The 15,973-nt window shown below is 32.3% G+C and overlaps 1 protein-coding gene across 2 annotated transcripts in view; it reads left to right on the forward strand.

Annotated features, from left to right (window-relative positions):
- LOC148956891 (nuclear hormone receptor FTZ-F1-like) overlaps nt 1-14,347 on the forward strand; it is a 101,266-nt gene extending 86,919 nt beyond the window's left edge. For both annotated transcript variants that reach the window (XM_089087667.1, XM_089087659.1), the window contains 3 exons: nt 4,509-4,609; nt 7,080-7,249; nt 10,615-14,347. In XM_089087667.1, the coding sequence (XP_088943793.1) occupies nt 4,509-4,609; nt 7,080-7,226 (248 nt within the window). In that variant the 3' untranslated portion in view covers nt 7,227-7,249; nt 10,615-14,347. The remainder of the gene's footprint in view (nt 1-4,508; nt 4,610-7,079; nt 7,250-10,614) is intronic.
- The last annotated feature ends 1,626 nt before the right edge of the window (nt 14,348-15,973 follow it).

Here is a 15,973-nt window from a genome sequence, read left to right on the forward strand (position 1 = left end):
GAGAAAGAGTTGCTCGCAGGAATAGCCAAGTTTGACTGAGTCTCTTATATAGAGCAACCATGCATTAGACAGGGCCAGATCAAAGAAGTGATGAAGAACCCACACTGTCCTTTTTTTCACGTGTCAAATCGGTATTATCTGATTATTCTGTCGCATATATCTATGCCCCCTATGTGCTGGTTGTAGTTGTGTACAATCCTGGGGCATCGGTCGTCAATGTACTTCTTTTGTTTTTTTATCATACCTCCTTACATATCCTCAGGTAATTTGGCAACACTGTCTGGGGTAGAAAAATTGCTTTGTGTCATACCATTGGGTCAGAGTAATTCTTATGTCTTTTCGAACGAAACTAACAGACGTTCCTCTGTCTAGCCCTTTCAGCTTCCCGTCAGATTTCACTGGAGCTCCTTCTAGACGATTCTTCATCAGCATGCCTGCTCCTTTGATTTTTAGAGCGTCAAGTTCTTCTGGAAGTTTCATTAAAGTAAAAAACCTGTCGAAAAAGAGGCTTGCCCCTTCTTTGATGCCTTTACTTAGATGCAGTTGGGCAGCTTCTTAATCCCTTCACTTGAAGGTCTTACGAAAACGTAGTCTTCTTCTGGTAAATGATGAAGTCATACATCAAGCCAGATGAATCAGCTAGCACGAAGTTCTTCAAACCCAAAGGATTAGGTTTGTTCGGGATACACTGCTTTGTTGAACTTCGTGCGGGAAATGGAATCATTTATTTGTAGATTTTCCGCAACTCTCCTCTTTCCAGGAATGTGTACATTCTACGAACCTCTTCCAAAAGCTGTCTTACTTTCCATAGTTGGTCAGTACCTCTGGGGCATTGATCGTGTTCATCTTCCACGGCAAACTTCAAGTTACTCTGGAGCTTGAAGTACTGGTCTCGATTTATGTTCTCAGTAATGATTGGGACTTAGAGCCTTTTGTTCCAGAAAATTCTGATCCTCAGGTATTTAAGATTACCCATCAGAATAGTTACACTGAAAAATGTTTTCAGTTTCGATTTCGGTGCAGCAAGTGCTTTATCGTCGTTTTCTGGTAGTGATAATTCATCGCGAAAGCAATCTGTTAAAAAAAAAAAAAGTCTGAGAAGTATGTCAGGAAATATTTGTGAGACTTCCAGTCACTTCGATCTGAAAGTCCTTGATCTCGATCAATCGGTTCAAAATCAAAATTCGCACCATTAAAGTGTTCTGAGTACTTCTATTTTTACAAAGAGCGACGTGCTTTACCGAATCTATTTTTTGGATCTGGGCGATCATTGGTCCTGAACACTGAAAGTGGAATATCATTCTCTTTGTCATCGAACACGGAACCAAAATTATTCAGATCGAAAGTATCAAAGTGAACTGGACTCTTCTTCCTTTTTGGATGAGGATTGACAGTTGTCGGTACGAAGATCGCCGTCATCATCATTTGATCATCATCGTCGTCATCATTTGTTGCCGTCATCGTCGCTATCCTCCAGGTCCAAATCACTTAGGTCACTGTCATCTAGCAAACCGATCGCCTGGTCCAAAGTGACTTAAAACAGGAAAAAAGGAATTATTATTTTTAGAGGCATGGCGATCAAAAACAACAAAAAGTTAGCTAAACGAAATGATATAAGACTGTTTTAAATGCTGAATTCAAAGAAAGCCAATTTATTGCATAATATTGCATCTAGATATTATTTTCATTGTGAGACAAAATAAAAGTATAGTTATTAGTGATTCAATTCATGATTTGTCCCACACAGGAACTGCTGGGGCGTTTTTCCAGAGCGACCATCTGGCAACACTGCCAAATAGTTTAGATCCGTCTCGTAGTGTTAGCTGTATTAATAGGAAGCTGAGACCCAATGTCCAATCCAGTGAACATGGACACAAACCTTCACCTAGATGGCAGGTCATTTAACGAGTTCGAGTTTTAAAACACAGAAATGTAAACAAAACTTATTTTAGATTGCCTGATTTGTTTCGCATTTCTATGCCTATTATTTAAATTTATTTTAAATTCTCTTAGCTTTGACATTTTTTCTGCTTCTTAAACTTTCTCCATTACTAGTATCTGGTATGTCAGCCATTGTTAGTACCTACTAAAAAAACAAATTACAAATGGCATTCAAGTTGCGCTCTTTCAGAATATGCCATCTTACAGTACGCGGAGGCAACGGGCTGGAGAAGATAAATCCATAACGGGTAAGACATTAGGTTCCAGGAGGTTAACGTATTTTCAATGAAAAATGTCATTGTTTTTATTTTTATTAACAAATTAGGTTTTTAACAAATTAGTTTTTTCCCCTTAGATATTGAAATAATTTTTGTCCCGTCCCCACTTCCTCCAAATTTTCGTGAGTTGACGTCAGTGATTACTTTTATATTTTTGAAACTCATTGTGCATGGGATCGTACATTGGTCCTTAAAGTCGGAGTGGTCCCTATAATAGTCCCTATTTCCTTTAAAAAAAAAGACTTCTTATTTTGACTTTGCCAGCTAGCAGTAACATTAATTTCTTAATTTGCAGTTTTCATTGTCATTTGATAGATTTTTTACTGTGAAGTAGCTTTGGTTAAATGGCAGTTTCTTTCATGATTTGGAAATTTCAAATGTATAGTAATATGTATTCTCAAATGTTCGGATTTTTGGAAAGGCTACAGACCAGGTTATTTTTAAATTAGAAAGTTAGTTGCAGTATGCGAGACTGAATTCATTATTAATGAAACTAAGTTGATGTAGACCTATTAGCCTACCTGTTTGTAAAGAATAGGCCATGGAACATAATTGGCATTCAATAGCCTATTCAAATCACCAGTTATTCTAGTTTATATATCCTATTAGAAAACCTAGTGGATGGTGGTGCAATCATACATTTCATACCAGTTATTCCCTGCTGAGCTTCCTTTCAGAAATTTCAAAACATTGCAGGGTTTCTCTGGTTCTCCTAGTTTCTAAAAATCAATTGTTTTAGGGACAGGAGGAGGTTTAGGAGAGGTTGCTGAGTTGAGAATGGGGTGGTCTAGACCCTGAATCCCAAGTGAGCTGAAAACTAAAGTGAAATTGGCTTTTTCAAGTTCAAGAAAAAAAAATTCCAGAATTCAGAAATGGTAAATTTCCTGCAAAATAATTCAAAAACTGATGCTGCCGAAATTTTATATTTGTTTGCCTGTTTAGCCCCCCCCCCCTCCTTTTTTGTATGTCGCGTTTGAAAATTTTTAAATGCGTACGTTATCTAATTCTTTTTCAGTTTTTACCTTTTTAGTTTGCTCTCATATTGCTGTTTGCGCATTGAATTCTAGTTGTTGTTTTTTTAGTTTTCTTGTTTTCATGATTTTTTTTTTTGCTTATATTGGTTTTTAATACTGAGATTGGAATTCGGCCCATCGGGGCTTGTGATAGAAATTTTTCGAAATAAAATATCTCATCTATTTTCTTATTATCTATCCAATGAAAGGTCGTTTGCTGTGTTTTTGTATAGATGCAGTAGTAGCTTAGTTAGATTGAAGCTGTTGGCAATTGCCTGTCACCCTTGCTCCTATAGCAATATACCTGATGGTCAGCTGCAAAGCGTATGGGTAACGTACAATTGTGGGAGCTGGTGCTAGGGTTGACAGAAAAACTATCAACGCCACTAGTGTTTGGTGACACTTGACATATTTTCAGTGCAATAACAAGAGTAATTAATTTGTGTAGTTGGTTATATTAGTGTAGTAATAAATGTCTGTTATCAGTTTCCGACAGGGACGATTTTTTGCTGACACTAATGCCAGTTTACACTGTTATAAGTTACCCATACTCTTCTGCCAGCAGTATGTTAGTCAAACAAGAGACGCTGCGCCACAATCTGATTAACGATAGAAATGCTACTCATTGCTTCTACTGAAATTTCTGTCAGATATTTGAGGGAGAAACTACTGGTAGGGCAGGGTGAGTTTTTGAACACCTCACCACAACGGAGGTGGTGCTCACTGGTGATTACGTTAGTCATTTGCATTTAAACTGGTCCCCATTTGGTCCCTATCTCTTACCCCAATAGTGACTGAAGTCTCTTCTTTAAGTTTTTTTTTTGTCTGTAAGACCCCTGGTCTATGGTAAATCTATATCATGTTTATAATTTTACCGTGATTTATAAAAGTTTTACTCGTTTACTTATTTCCTATATTTTAAATTGAGGAAGATGATTTATCTATAACAACTGATTTGTAAAGCTTCTCATCTTAGCTACTTGAGTTTATAGTTAACATTAAATGCTAATTAGTAAAACCAGAGAGAAACTAAAAAGTAATTTAACAAATTTATATATAACTTGTATATAATTTATATATAAATTTTAAAGTTTAAAATTCTAAAAAAAATTTCTAAAATTCTGAATTTTATATAAATTTATTTTATAAATTGAATATGTATATATATAAATTTAAATTTTAAACAGGACATTTATGTAAATAATGTATAATAATTTAATGTATATATTATAATAATAGTATATATTACATAATAATATAACGCATATAATTTTAGATGTGCGTGGCATTGTGAATCGGCGACTTGTCTCGGACGCGCATGATCAAATTCGTCAAGCGTTGTTTGATTTTTGTGTTAATTGTCACTCAAACACAGTGGTAAGTTGTCCTTATAATCACGTTGTCGACCGTTTTCTGCTTTGATGTTTGTTTCTTTCTAATGTTAGGATTGTTTTCTAGGACTTACTAAGTTTCTGTATCATGAAAATCAAATTTTAGCATAATTGGTGAACGGTGCAAGTCATTTGAAATATTTTTTCATTAGGTTAGTAACTGAATGTTAGACATCAAATTTGAGGAGAGATCGTTACATAATTTATATAGGAGATTATTATAACATTTAAAAAGAGATTGTTATAACATTTTCCTCTTCAGATTTTAGTACAAAAAATGGTATCGCTAGATAAAAGATGGCGACAGATATATAAAAAAGAAAAATATATCAAAAGAATGAGCTTATTGTGATGATTCCAAATATGTAAAATTCATCAAATTTAATGTTATCCATCAAAACAACGTTCCTTCAAAAATGTGCCTGATTTTCGAAAAAGGGGGAAACGCTCCCAAAAAGTTTGTTATTAGTTTGTTCTTGTTTTCCCCATGGGTGATCGTATCTAACCAATAGCCCTAAAAGATCGGCAGAGGGCTCATTTGAGTGACAATTGAAAGTTCTTGTACCTTTTCTAAGTGACCCAAAAATTGAGTGTAATTAACCCCCTCCTACGCCCCTTTTCCCCAGAGACATCTGATTAAGCTTTTGACATATGCATGTGGTTCAGTATAGTTGAAAGGTCCAGTACCTATTCCATGGGGAATGACATGACCCCCATAGTCCCTGGGGAAAGGGCTGTAAGCTGAAAGACCCAATTTGCCAATCGTTCACATATAGTATTTGTTATTGGTAAATATTGGGATTTTTTTCGGGGCGGGGGATTTTCTATGGGAGGAAATCTTACACAGGATGGGGCATTCCTGGATTGAATTGGAACGATTAAATTTGTGTGAAAAAAGCAAGCATTTTCAACTGAAATTGAGCATCATTAAAACTTAAAACACATAGAAATTATTCCGTACATGAGGGGGCCACCCATACCTTAACACTCGCTCTTTACGCAAAGTTCTACTTTTTCTAATGATTCTTTTTAAGAAAGGCTGCTCAAACACAAGTGCCGTAGAATTTCAATGTAAAGTATGCTGCTTTTAAATAAATCCTTAGAAATACGTATATCTGTAATCTTGCAATAGGCTCCTAGCCCTGGTGAAAAAGTAAGTATTTTGCAGGCTTCAAGACATGGCTAACTGTAGAAAAAGCCAAGACAGATTATCCGGGTGAATGAGAGGTAAATCTGGGATAAGCCCTTTTTAGGATTGTATAAAAATGATGTCATTTCATTTGTTGATAAATACGTCATCTATCATCCATACATAGGTCATTCCTTGGGCAGAACTATCACATATCACTGCTACCCATGCAAAATGGTGATCATTGTTGTTTTTCAGCACTGGGAGGGTTTAAAACCTCTGTTTGATGGTTTTGACCAAAATGATGATGTCAGTGGCATCAGTTCAGGAGGGTGGATCAAGGGTTAGTTTTTATTGAAATACCTAATGTGCAAGTATGCAGCCAAAATTACATTCTGAGTCTAAATATAACCTTCATTTGCATCAAAAATGAATGTTACCCCCACCCCACTGATGTCCAAATATATACCCTGATTTATATATTTAGGGGTTGGGGTACAGTTCATTTGCTTATATATATATTCAGAATGCAATTTTTGGTATACATTTGCACATTAGGGGGGGGGTATATTCTCTGTTAATATACAGGTTATAAGATAATGGGTAAAACTGAACCGTTATTAGAACCTTATTTTAAATTAAAAAAAAACAAAAAAAAACGGAACTTAATATGGGGATTGAACAACCGGGATGAACAACATCAATAAAAACGATTTATCGCAACAATTTCAAAAGATTTACACATTGTGTTGAAAGCATGGAAAAAAAGTAAATTTTTTCTTTTAAGTTGGAAGAAGAAAGAAAAAAAGGAAAGATTTGAGGATAAAGGTTCTCTCCTTGGATAATATGTTAACTAGGATCATTATACATATTTTAAAGTAAGAATTGTTTTCTTAACATGTCTCCTTATCATGGGGCAGAACTGCAAAATTTTTGCCCTAATACTGACTTCTTGCAGCACCAAATAGCTATAGGCCAACGCAGTTGCACTCTCTCTTCTCCACTCCAATAGGTTCAAAGCCTCACTCTTCAACTTCTTGTATGAAGTTCCAAAATTAAGACTTTTTTCAAAATGGTGTGTAAGTTTGCCATCGAATTAGCAACATTTATGTGTTTATAAATCATTTTTGATTGCAAGTTCGACAATTGTTGTACAATATCGAAATAAAACCTTAAAATCACAGTAATCTTATAATAAATTGCGGAAAATTATTATAAGTAATCACTGGCCCTTAGTAGCTGTGACTGGTTCTTAGTCGATTCCCTCCCCCTCTGTTTCTTTGACATATTGTATTGACGGTTATTATTATGGCTTTTTGTTTTTAAGGACAAATTCAGTAAATTACTGGGCCTGATACCTGATTTAAGGGCAATATCGTCTAGAGGAGAGGATTTTTTGTATTTGAAGCATCTAAACGGTTGCGCCCCTACTCAGACTCTGCTAATGGAAATGCTGCATGCTAAAAGAAGATGAAGAAGGGATAGTTGTAAATTATTGTAAGCTGCTTTTATGTATTTTTCTTTCTCTTGGAGATTTTCAACATTACAGAAATTTTTAATCCCCCTTCTTCTCGTTATTTCTGTGGATTATAAAAAAGCATATTAAACCCTTGAGCTAAATTCCAGAGCTTCTAAAATCTATGAAAACTCAACTAAGTTGGTAAATACATTTTTTTATATATGATATTTTCGCCTTATTACCAGTTATATGGGAGGTTTTGCAACCTGCCTTGCTCCTTTTAGTTTTGTAGATTTTAAAATCCTTTCCGTTGGATATATTTTATATGGGAGGTTTTGCAATCTGCCTTGCTCCTTTTAGTTTTGTAGATTTTAAAATCCTTTCCGTTGGATATATTTTATATGGGAGGTTTTGAAATCTGCCTTGCTCCTTTTAGTTTTGTAGATTTTAAAATCCTTTCCGTTGGATATATTTTATATGGGAGGTTTTGCAATCTACCTTGCTCCTTTTAGTTTTGTAGATTTTAAAATCCTTTCCGTTGGATATATTTTATATGGGAGGTTTTGCAATCTGCCTTGCTCCTTTTAGTTTTGTAGATTTTAAAATCCTTTCCGTTGGATATATTTTATATGGGAGGTTTTGCAACCTGCCTTGCTCCTTTTAGTTTTGTAGATTTTAAAATCCTTTCCGTTGGATATATTTTATATGGGAGGTTTTGCAATCTGCCTTGCTCCTTTTAGTTTTGTAGATTTTAAAATCCTTTCCGTTGGAGAAATTTCATAAATGTCCTCCCCTCAAGAAAAATGGTCTTTGGGGTATTGTATTACAGGATAAGCAACTTGGGCATTCTTGAATCTGTCCAAGAAATTATAAATCTCATTGTTATTTTCGTATTCAAGTTTGTACTGTTGAGTTTATAAGGGATATATCATTTAGAAAATCAAAATTCATATTCAAGGAAAACAGAAAATCTCCTAATCATGGCTAGAGGAGAGGTGAGGTCATGCATCACTTCTGCATTATCACTCCTGGAAGACCCATAATGTGCCGTATATACTACTTACCTTGGTTATTAATTACATTGGTTGTTAATGGGAATTAAATTTGAACTCAATTAATCAAATAGTTTCTAATGTAACTTTAAATCTAATTTAAGAAAACCACTAATATAATGCTTAAGCCACTGTGGGTCAAACTAAAACAGAAGATGCATATAAGAATAAGGGTGAAAAGAGAATTTTACGGTCTTAAAGACAAAAAGAAAAAGAGAAATAAGAGAAACAAGGATAAATTCCAAAAATTGATAAAAAAAAAGGATTTGAAGAAAAGATTTCTCTAGGGAAAAAGGCTATTGGAACTGTGCGTGCAATGCATGTATGTAACCCAAATGGCTTAAGGTAGATTTTATTAATTTTAAGCTTAATTGTTAAATTCCCCATTTTTGTTAAGAATCTAGATTCAAGAGATGCTATTTTCATTTTAGAAAAATATTGCAAGATAAAACTAGTTAAATTAAAGACATAGACTCTAAACATACGTAACTTAAGTGGTAAAAGAGAGTACAAAAGAGCGGACCAAATGGCTTTTCTATTTTTGATGGTCTCTTAAAAAGTGTTTTCAGTATATAGGAGAATAATTCTATTAATATTTTAAGATATATCTCTGGTGCTAAATTTGACAGTATAAGCATGGAAATAAACAGGAATTGAGGATGATTGGTTTTTATAAATAAATATTTAAGTTAGTAAAAGCAATGAATTTAAAGTTTTAATTTTTAGCGACTTAAGTCAGTAAAGCAGTTGAAACAAAGTTAGGTGTTTTTTTGTTGTTTTTTTTACGGATGTTTGAGGGATGTGCTGCTGGCTGATTTATTCCTTTATTTAGAATCGGATTTGAAGTTCTTTCATTTTGATTAAATTAATATTCACGAGAAGCTTTTATGTGTGATTTTTTTTTTTATTTATTTAGACTTATGAATTGGGAATTTGACATTGAGAAGTTATATTTGTATATATATTTTAAAAGGGCTGTAAAGACTGTCTTAAATGAGTAGTTGATTTAATTTTTATATATATATATTGTTAATATTTGAAAAAAATAGCAAGTGATTGATTTTCAATTTATTTGTAAACTATTGCCAGAAACTCAAATTGGCACATTTGAGAGCACTCCTCCAACTTAAAACCAAAATGAGATAAAAAGAATTCCTTTTACATAGCGCTTTTGTAAGTTGCAAGGATCGATTTCGGAAGAGGAAGGTTCAAACTTCCGTAAGGGAGATTTTTTCAGGATGGCTCTCTTTGATTTTGATTTTTTTTTTTTTTTTTTTTTTTTTTCGCCTTTGTATATTCTTGCTGTTGTTATTTTCTTCCTTCTCTTCTTTCTAAATACTCTTTCTAAGATTTATCTTTTTGATGTATGTGGGCAATAAATACTATTATTATTTTAGCTGTTTTTAGCTCATTGCAACATTGAATATTGTGGTGCAATATAGCAAGTATATAACTTGTTTGTGATGTTTTCGGATGCTTCACATTATTTTTTTTCTTATCATGTTAAACTGCAGTGTATCGGATTCCAGACATAGAACATTATTTCGGCTTTATTTTTTATGGCTTGCAAAATTATTTAGTTGGAACACTGAGTGTATAATATATAACAATTTTGTTCTTCCCTAATTTTTAAACCACAACAGAAAACTAAAAAAAAAAACAATCAAAAATATAGCGACTTTGAACATTTGTAGATTCATTGATCCTTTTTAGTTTTTAAAATTTATTTATGCAACGGGGATACTTCATCACCCACCCTTGCCTGTTTCAGGAATTGTTTCTGTCTCTGACTTTATTTATAATATGACTGAATGTATTTTATTCATTATTCTTTATTCTGTTTTATAGAAATTGATTTACTTATTTTATTCATGCTCGAATGGATTAGTGATGAGATTATTAGTTTTGACAATCCGACTGTACGATACCAATTACTCTGGTACGTCAAATTGAGGGGGAGGCGTTTGCTTGTTTTCCCTGAGATTTTGAAAAATATGTTCTGCCCCTTCCCTTCACATCTTTGTGAATTGAAGCCCCTCCAAATTACTAGCCGCTGAAATGTTTTTGGAGGTGTTTTTCTCCACATGTTATATTTCGTTATATTAAGTTATTAATTTATTAAGTCATATTAAGTTATTTTATAATCATAATGAACAAAGTAAATCCAACTTTGTTCTTGGGCAATTACTTAGTTTTAATTAAATATTATTTGGCGGTCCCTGTTTTTCTTTTTTTTTTTCATGGCTATCAATTAAATTTGAAATCCGTCGCATATTAGTTACTTTCCAATATTTATGTATGGAAAGTGTTTTCTTGTGGGATTGAACGGCTCATGTATTACTCTTTTTCAGGCATATTTCGAGGCTGTGTTGAGAAGAAACTCTGGTGGACAAGAACGTCCTGTTTGTGGGATAAAGCTCTTTGAACCCCATCTGATGGGACCAATTTTTGTGGTTAAAATATCAACGTAACCGATTCCCCTTTCAATAGTGTTATGCCTAATTGCGAAAAGGATTATTAAGGCTTAAGTTTTTTTTTAAGATAATATTGTGATTAAGTTTCTGGAGTTTTTGTCTTCCTTTTTACTTTCGTTCTTTTTACTTTTCTCACTTTTATTATTGTTTTTCTTTTCTTACTTTTACTATTGTTTTTCTTTTCTTACTTTTTCTGTTCTTTTTCTTTTCTTACTTTTACTATTCTTTTGACTTTTGACTTTGTGCTTTTTAATTTTTACTTTTCTTCTTTTACTATTCTTCATTTTTACTTCGTATGTAGGAATAACAATTTGGCAGAAGAAATATCTGACAGTGTATAGGACACCTGCTGTTTTCCAGATCTGCGTCTTCACTTTTCAATAATATTATATATTTTTAATGGGCATGAGGATGATTATTATTTGACGGGTGGGAGGGAGGTAGATAGACTCCTCAAACGGTCATCTTAATTTCCTTTTAGCCAATGTGTGCGTCTTACTGTATTGTTTCATGTTTTAGCCGAGATTGTGGGGTAAGCTCCTCCTCCCTTTTGTCCTAAATATGAAACGTATAAGGAACTGTAATATAAAACAAAAAGGACAAATAAATGGATGTGAATTGACACTGTGACTGAATTAACTTTCTATTACTTATTAATAATACTTATTAGTAATTTTATCACCTTCATTTTAGTTGTAATTTTTATTAATTGAATAATTTAAAATTTATTCTACTTTTTAAATTTTTAGTTGTTTAAAAATTAACTCAATTTTTAGTTAAACAGAATAAAACCGACAGAGAAAAGCTCTACAATATATTTGAAAGTAATTGAGCTATTAATTGGTCAAAAACGAACTACATTTAAGTAACGGTTACATTAAGTAACTAGTAGCGGTTGTAGCGTTCCGTATTAATTACCAATTTTTTATCTACCTTTGTTTTTCATTTTGTTAGTTTCTCTCCTCTCTGAGTTTCATTTATCTACCTTTGTCACACAAAAAAGCTGAAGTTATTCAGGTTGATAGAAATATCCATGTTAAATCTGATGCTCACTTTTTTGCAGCTAACCTGTTACAAATTCAAAATGTATATCGAATATTAAACAGTATAATATCAAACCTAAAAGAGTGACAGTTGATCATTTCTTTACATTAGTCTATATATAGCCATTAGTCTATATATAGCCTTAAAGAGTTATAAAATCAGTTGATCATTTCTTTACATTAGTCTATATATATAGCCATTAGTCTATATATAACCTAAAAGAGTGATAAAATCAGTTGATCATTTCTTTACATTAGTCTTATATAGCAATTAGTCTATATATAACCTAAAAGAGTGATAAAATCAGTTGATCATTTCTTTACATTAGTCTTATATAGCCATTAGTCTATATATAACCTAAAAGAGTGATAAAATCAGTTGATCATTTCTTTACATTAGTCTTATATAGCAATTAGTCTATATATAACCTAAAAGAGTGATAAAATAAGTTGGTCATTTCTTTACATTAGTCTATATATATAGCGATTAGTCTATATATAACATAAAAGAGTGATGAAATCTGTTGACCATTTCTTTACATTAGTATATATATAGCCATTAGTCTATATATAACCTAAAGGTGATAAAATCAGTTGATCATTTCTTTACATTAGTCGATATATAGCCAAAATAATTGCTTAGGTTTTATTTTAAATTCCATATTTAGAAAAAAACTTACTGTACATAACTTTGTTTTTTTCGTACCATATATAAGCTACTCTTTTGCAAGTTATTTGAAAGCATTGTATTTAGTTATCAGCTTTTTTTTTATCCTCTAGGGAGAAACTACGAAGATTCAATTTCATATACTACTCTCCCAGTTCAGAAACATAATTTCTACCACTAATTTTATTTTCAGCCAATTGACTTTAACCTATTGCTTCAAATATATTTTTTACTGAAGGGGGGTCACTTTTGCAAGGGGGGGGGGTATTTATCCTAAATCTTAAAATTTTGAGTTTCTGAGATTTTACGCATCTTGTCATATACGTTACTTATAGTTACTTTTATTTATTTTTAATATAATATTCTTTTTCTTTATGTTATTGTTTCTACCGTTTTAGATTTGAAATTAGAAGAGGTTAAAGAATCTTCTTAGTAAGCTTAGTATAACTAGACAAAGTTGTTCCTTAATTAATTTTTCTTTTTTAAAGGATTTTTTCATTTTTTTTGTATTTTGATTCGTTTTAATTTTTGTCTTTATTTTAGGGGAAGGGTGTCTGTGATTTTGTTGCGGTTATGTTAATGGTAACATCCCGAAAAGAATCTTCTTAGTAGAGTACACTGGAAGCACGCTAAAATATTTTTTATTTACATGCATATAAATTTTGAATTCAACTTTTTTTTTTTTTTTTTTTTTTTTTTTTTTTTTAAGCTGAATGCCAGTTGGCGACACGTCTGACCATGGCCTGGGCAAAAGCATTCAGTACTAATGAAAGATTATTTAACTTTTGAAATTATGGGTATGTTTTATACAAACAATGTAATGTTGTCCGTCTTAATGGACAATGGTACGTTTTTTTCGTTTTTTTTTTTCAATTTATCTGAAATCACAAATTATTGAAATATTCAGTAGGCTGCAGTTAAGAAATCATTGTCAAACATTACACGCTGTTTGGTTTTTGAGTTATGGGCAGTAGCCAAATTATAAGCTGTTCGAGATGTGCACTTGACGCTTAGCACAGCGCGAATACATGCAATTGACAAATACAGGGTATAAAAACATATAATTAACGAATACATCTTATCCTAGGAAGGGGAATATGCCTACATTAAAGTGTGCATTACCTGAATTTTTAACTCCTTGAGATGTGCCTTTTACACTTAGGACGGCATCATAGCCCTTATTCATTATAGATGGCAGCTTACAGTTTTGTGTGTGTTCTTTTTTGTGTATAAAGTGCAATTTCGTTGTATTTTTCATCCTTTGTCATATTTTCTATCTAAAACGTTATTTTATTACTATAACTATGTATTTTAAATACAAGTGATTTTTTACCATTAAAAATCGTTCTTATTTTTTGTTAATTTTTACTTCTCCCTTTAAACCTGTTAACTTTTGTCATCTGCAAAACCGCACTGTAATGTTTTGGTAATGAAAACGAATATTGTTTTGTGACTGAAGATAATATGTAAAAATAATTAAAAATGGCAACTAGACACTAATCAGGTGTTTGTGCAGAAATTTATTTGACAGAAGATGGAAAAAAATTGTTGTGGAGGGAAAAAAACGCAAATGCAGGTCTATTGTGTAGAAATAGCTAGGAATTATCATCTTAAAAATGTTACTGTATCAGGTGTGGGGGAGCGGTGAGGGTCTATTCTTTCTAAGAAATGCCCGCTGTTATTTAATATTTCCTCCTTTTTTAAATCTGAAATACTTTTTTTATTGGTTGCTTTTATTCTTTAATTTTTTATTTTGTTTAGGAACTAAAAAATTTGAACTATATTTTTGTTTTTATTTGTTTCTTGTTTGAATTTCTCATTTATCGGATTTCTATTTTAAGTAGTCACGGCCAAACGGTAAGAGGTGATAGCCTTAGCTATGAGCCATCACCAAATTTTAACTGGGTAATAATGAGACTAGTTATATATATATATATATATATATATATATATATATATATATATATATATATATATATATATATATGTATATATATGTATATATATATATATATATATATATATATATATATATATATATATATATATATGTAAACTTGAATAAATTATATACATATTATTACATAGAAACGGAATTTAAGGAATGTGATTGGATAGAATGTCTAAAATCCTTAAATTATAGTGAATGTCTTTTAAATGTGATTCAAAATATTCTCTGCGGGGAGGAGGGCTCAACCTCAAAATGCTGCTCTCCTCCCTTGTTCTCTTTCCGTCTGTCGTTGAAGTTTTAGCATAGGCAATAAATGAAGCTGGAAAAGGGGGACGTTGGGGCCAAAACTTGAAGGGAAGTTGTGCGGTTATCAGGATGTGTGTGCTGTGGATTCTAACGATAAAAATGAGTACAATTTAACCGCCTTGTAATCTATTTTTATGACATTCCTGAGTGAATTATTGTTGTCCGTTTTTTGTGCAAAGAGAAATCTGTCTTAATTTATGAATTTAGTTGTTTTGGGCTGTTTGTTCCCCTGTTCAGTGTTATCTGCAGTCAAGGCCGTATCCGGGGGTGGTAGGGGTTTGACCCCCCCCCCCCAAATGTTTGTCTGACTCGTAAAAACGTAACAAAAATGGATATAAACACATTTTTATGCGTTTTTGAGTGTTATTTTTGTGTAATCCTCTCCACCCCCGAAATAATTAATTGCTTGTGTGAAACATCCCCCCCCCCCTCCCTCATCCCAAAAAAAAACCTTATGTAAAACACCCCGAAAAAAAAAATTCTGGATACGATCCTGATTACAGTTAAGTAAAATTTACTCTCATTTGGATAAAGTATGAACGTGAAATATCAAGTTTGACTTTGAAACCCCCCAAGGAAAATTGGGGATTTTCTGTTTAACTTTCATGAAATTTTGCTATTTGTCGCCTTTTCAGGTCTTATCTTGAAAACGTGGAAATCTAGCCCTTAGTAAATTTTCAATGCATTTTCTTTTGATTTAAAAAAAATGATTTTGTTCCTGTTCTGTCAAAGGACACCCTTTTCTTACATATTGTATGTTTATTTATGTTTTGTTCCAATAGAGTATTCTAATTTATTATTTATCTAATAAACATATTTTGAAAAACGTTTTTATAGATTATCAGAGAAAATGCGGCAAGAACATGGTTTTTGAAGAGGTTTCGGAAAAGAACAAAAACTATTGATATTTATCTCAGTAATTTTATATCAGCAATTGGGACAATTGACCTATGCTGAAATAAACATTTTGAAAGAGGCTAATCAATTATAACTTTCAATTAATAATTTCCATCGTTATAATGTAAAAAATTACTTGTTTTATTTCTAAGAGCCAACTTGAAAAGAAGGTATATTCTATTATAATTTGGGGTGGCACTTCTCTCTCGCTCTCTTCTTCCTAAATGTTTCTGTTATGTCAAGATGTTGTGTTATGATGTTATGTCAAATGTTCTAAAGGCTTGCCTAAGATTTACAGCTTCGGGTATTTTGTTCAAGGCCTTACGGATAATGGCATGTCGGCTTTTTTGTATAGAAAAAAATTATTATAGA

This window comes from Artemia sp. Qi Xiang Cuo, chromosome 1, assembly GCF_049724085.1.
Source record: "Artemia sp. Qi Xiang Cuo chromosome 1, ASM4972408v1, whole genome shotgun sequence".
NCBI lineage: Eukaryota > Metazoa > Arthropoda > Branchiopoda > Anostraca > Artemiidae > Artemia > Artemia sp. Qi Xiang Cuo.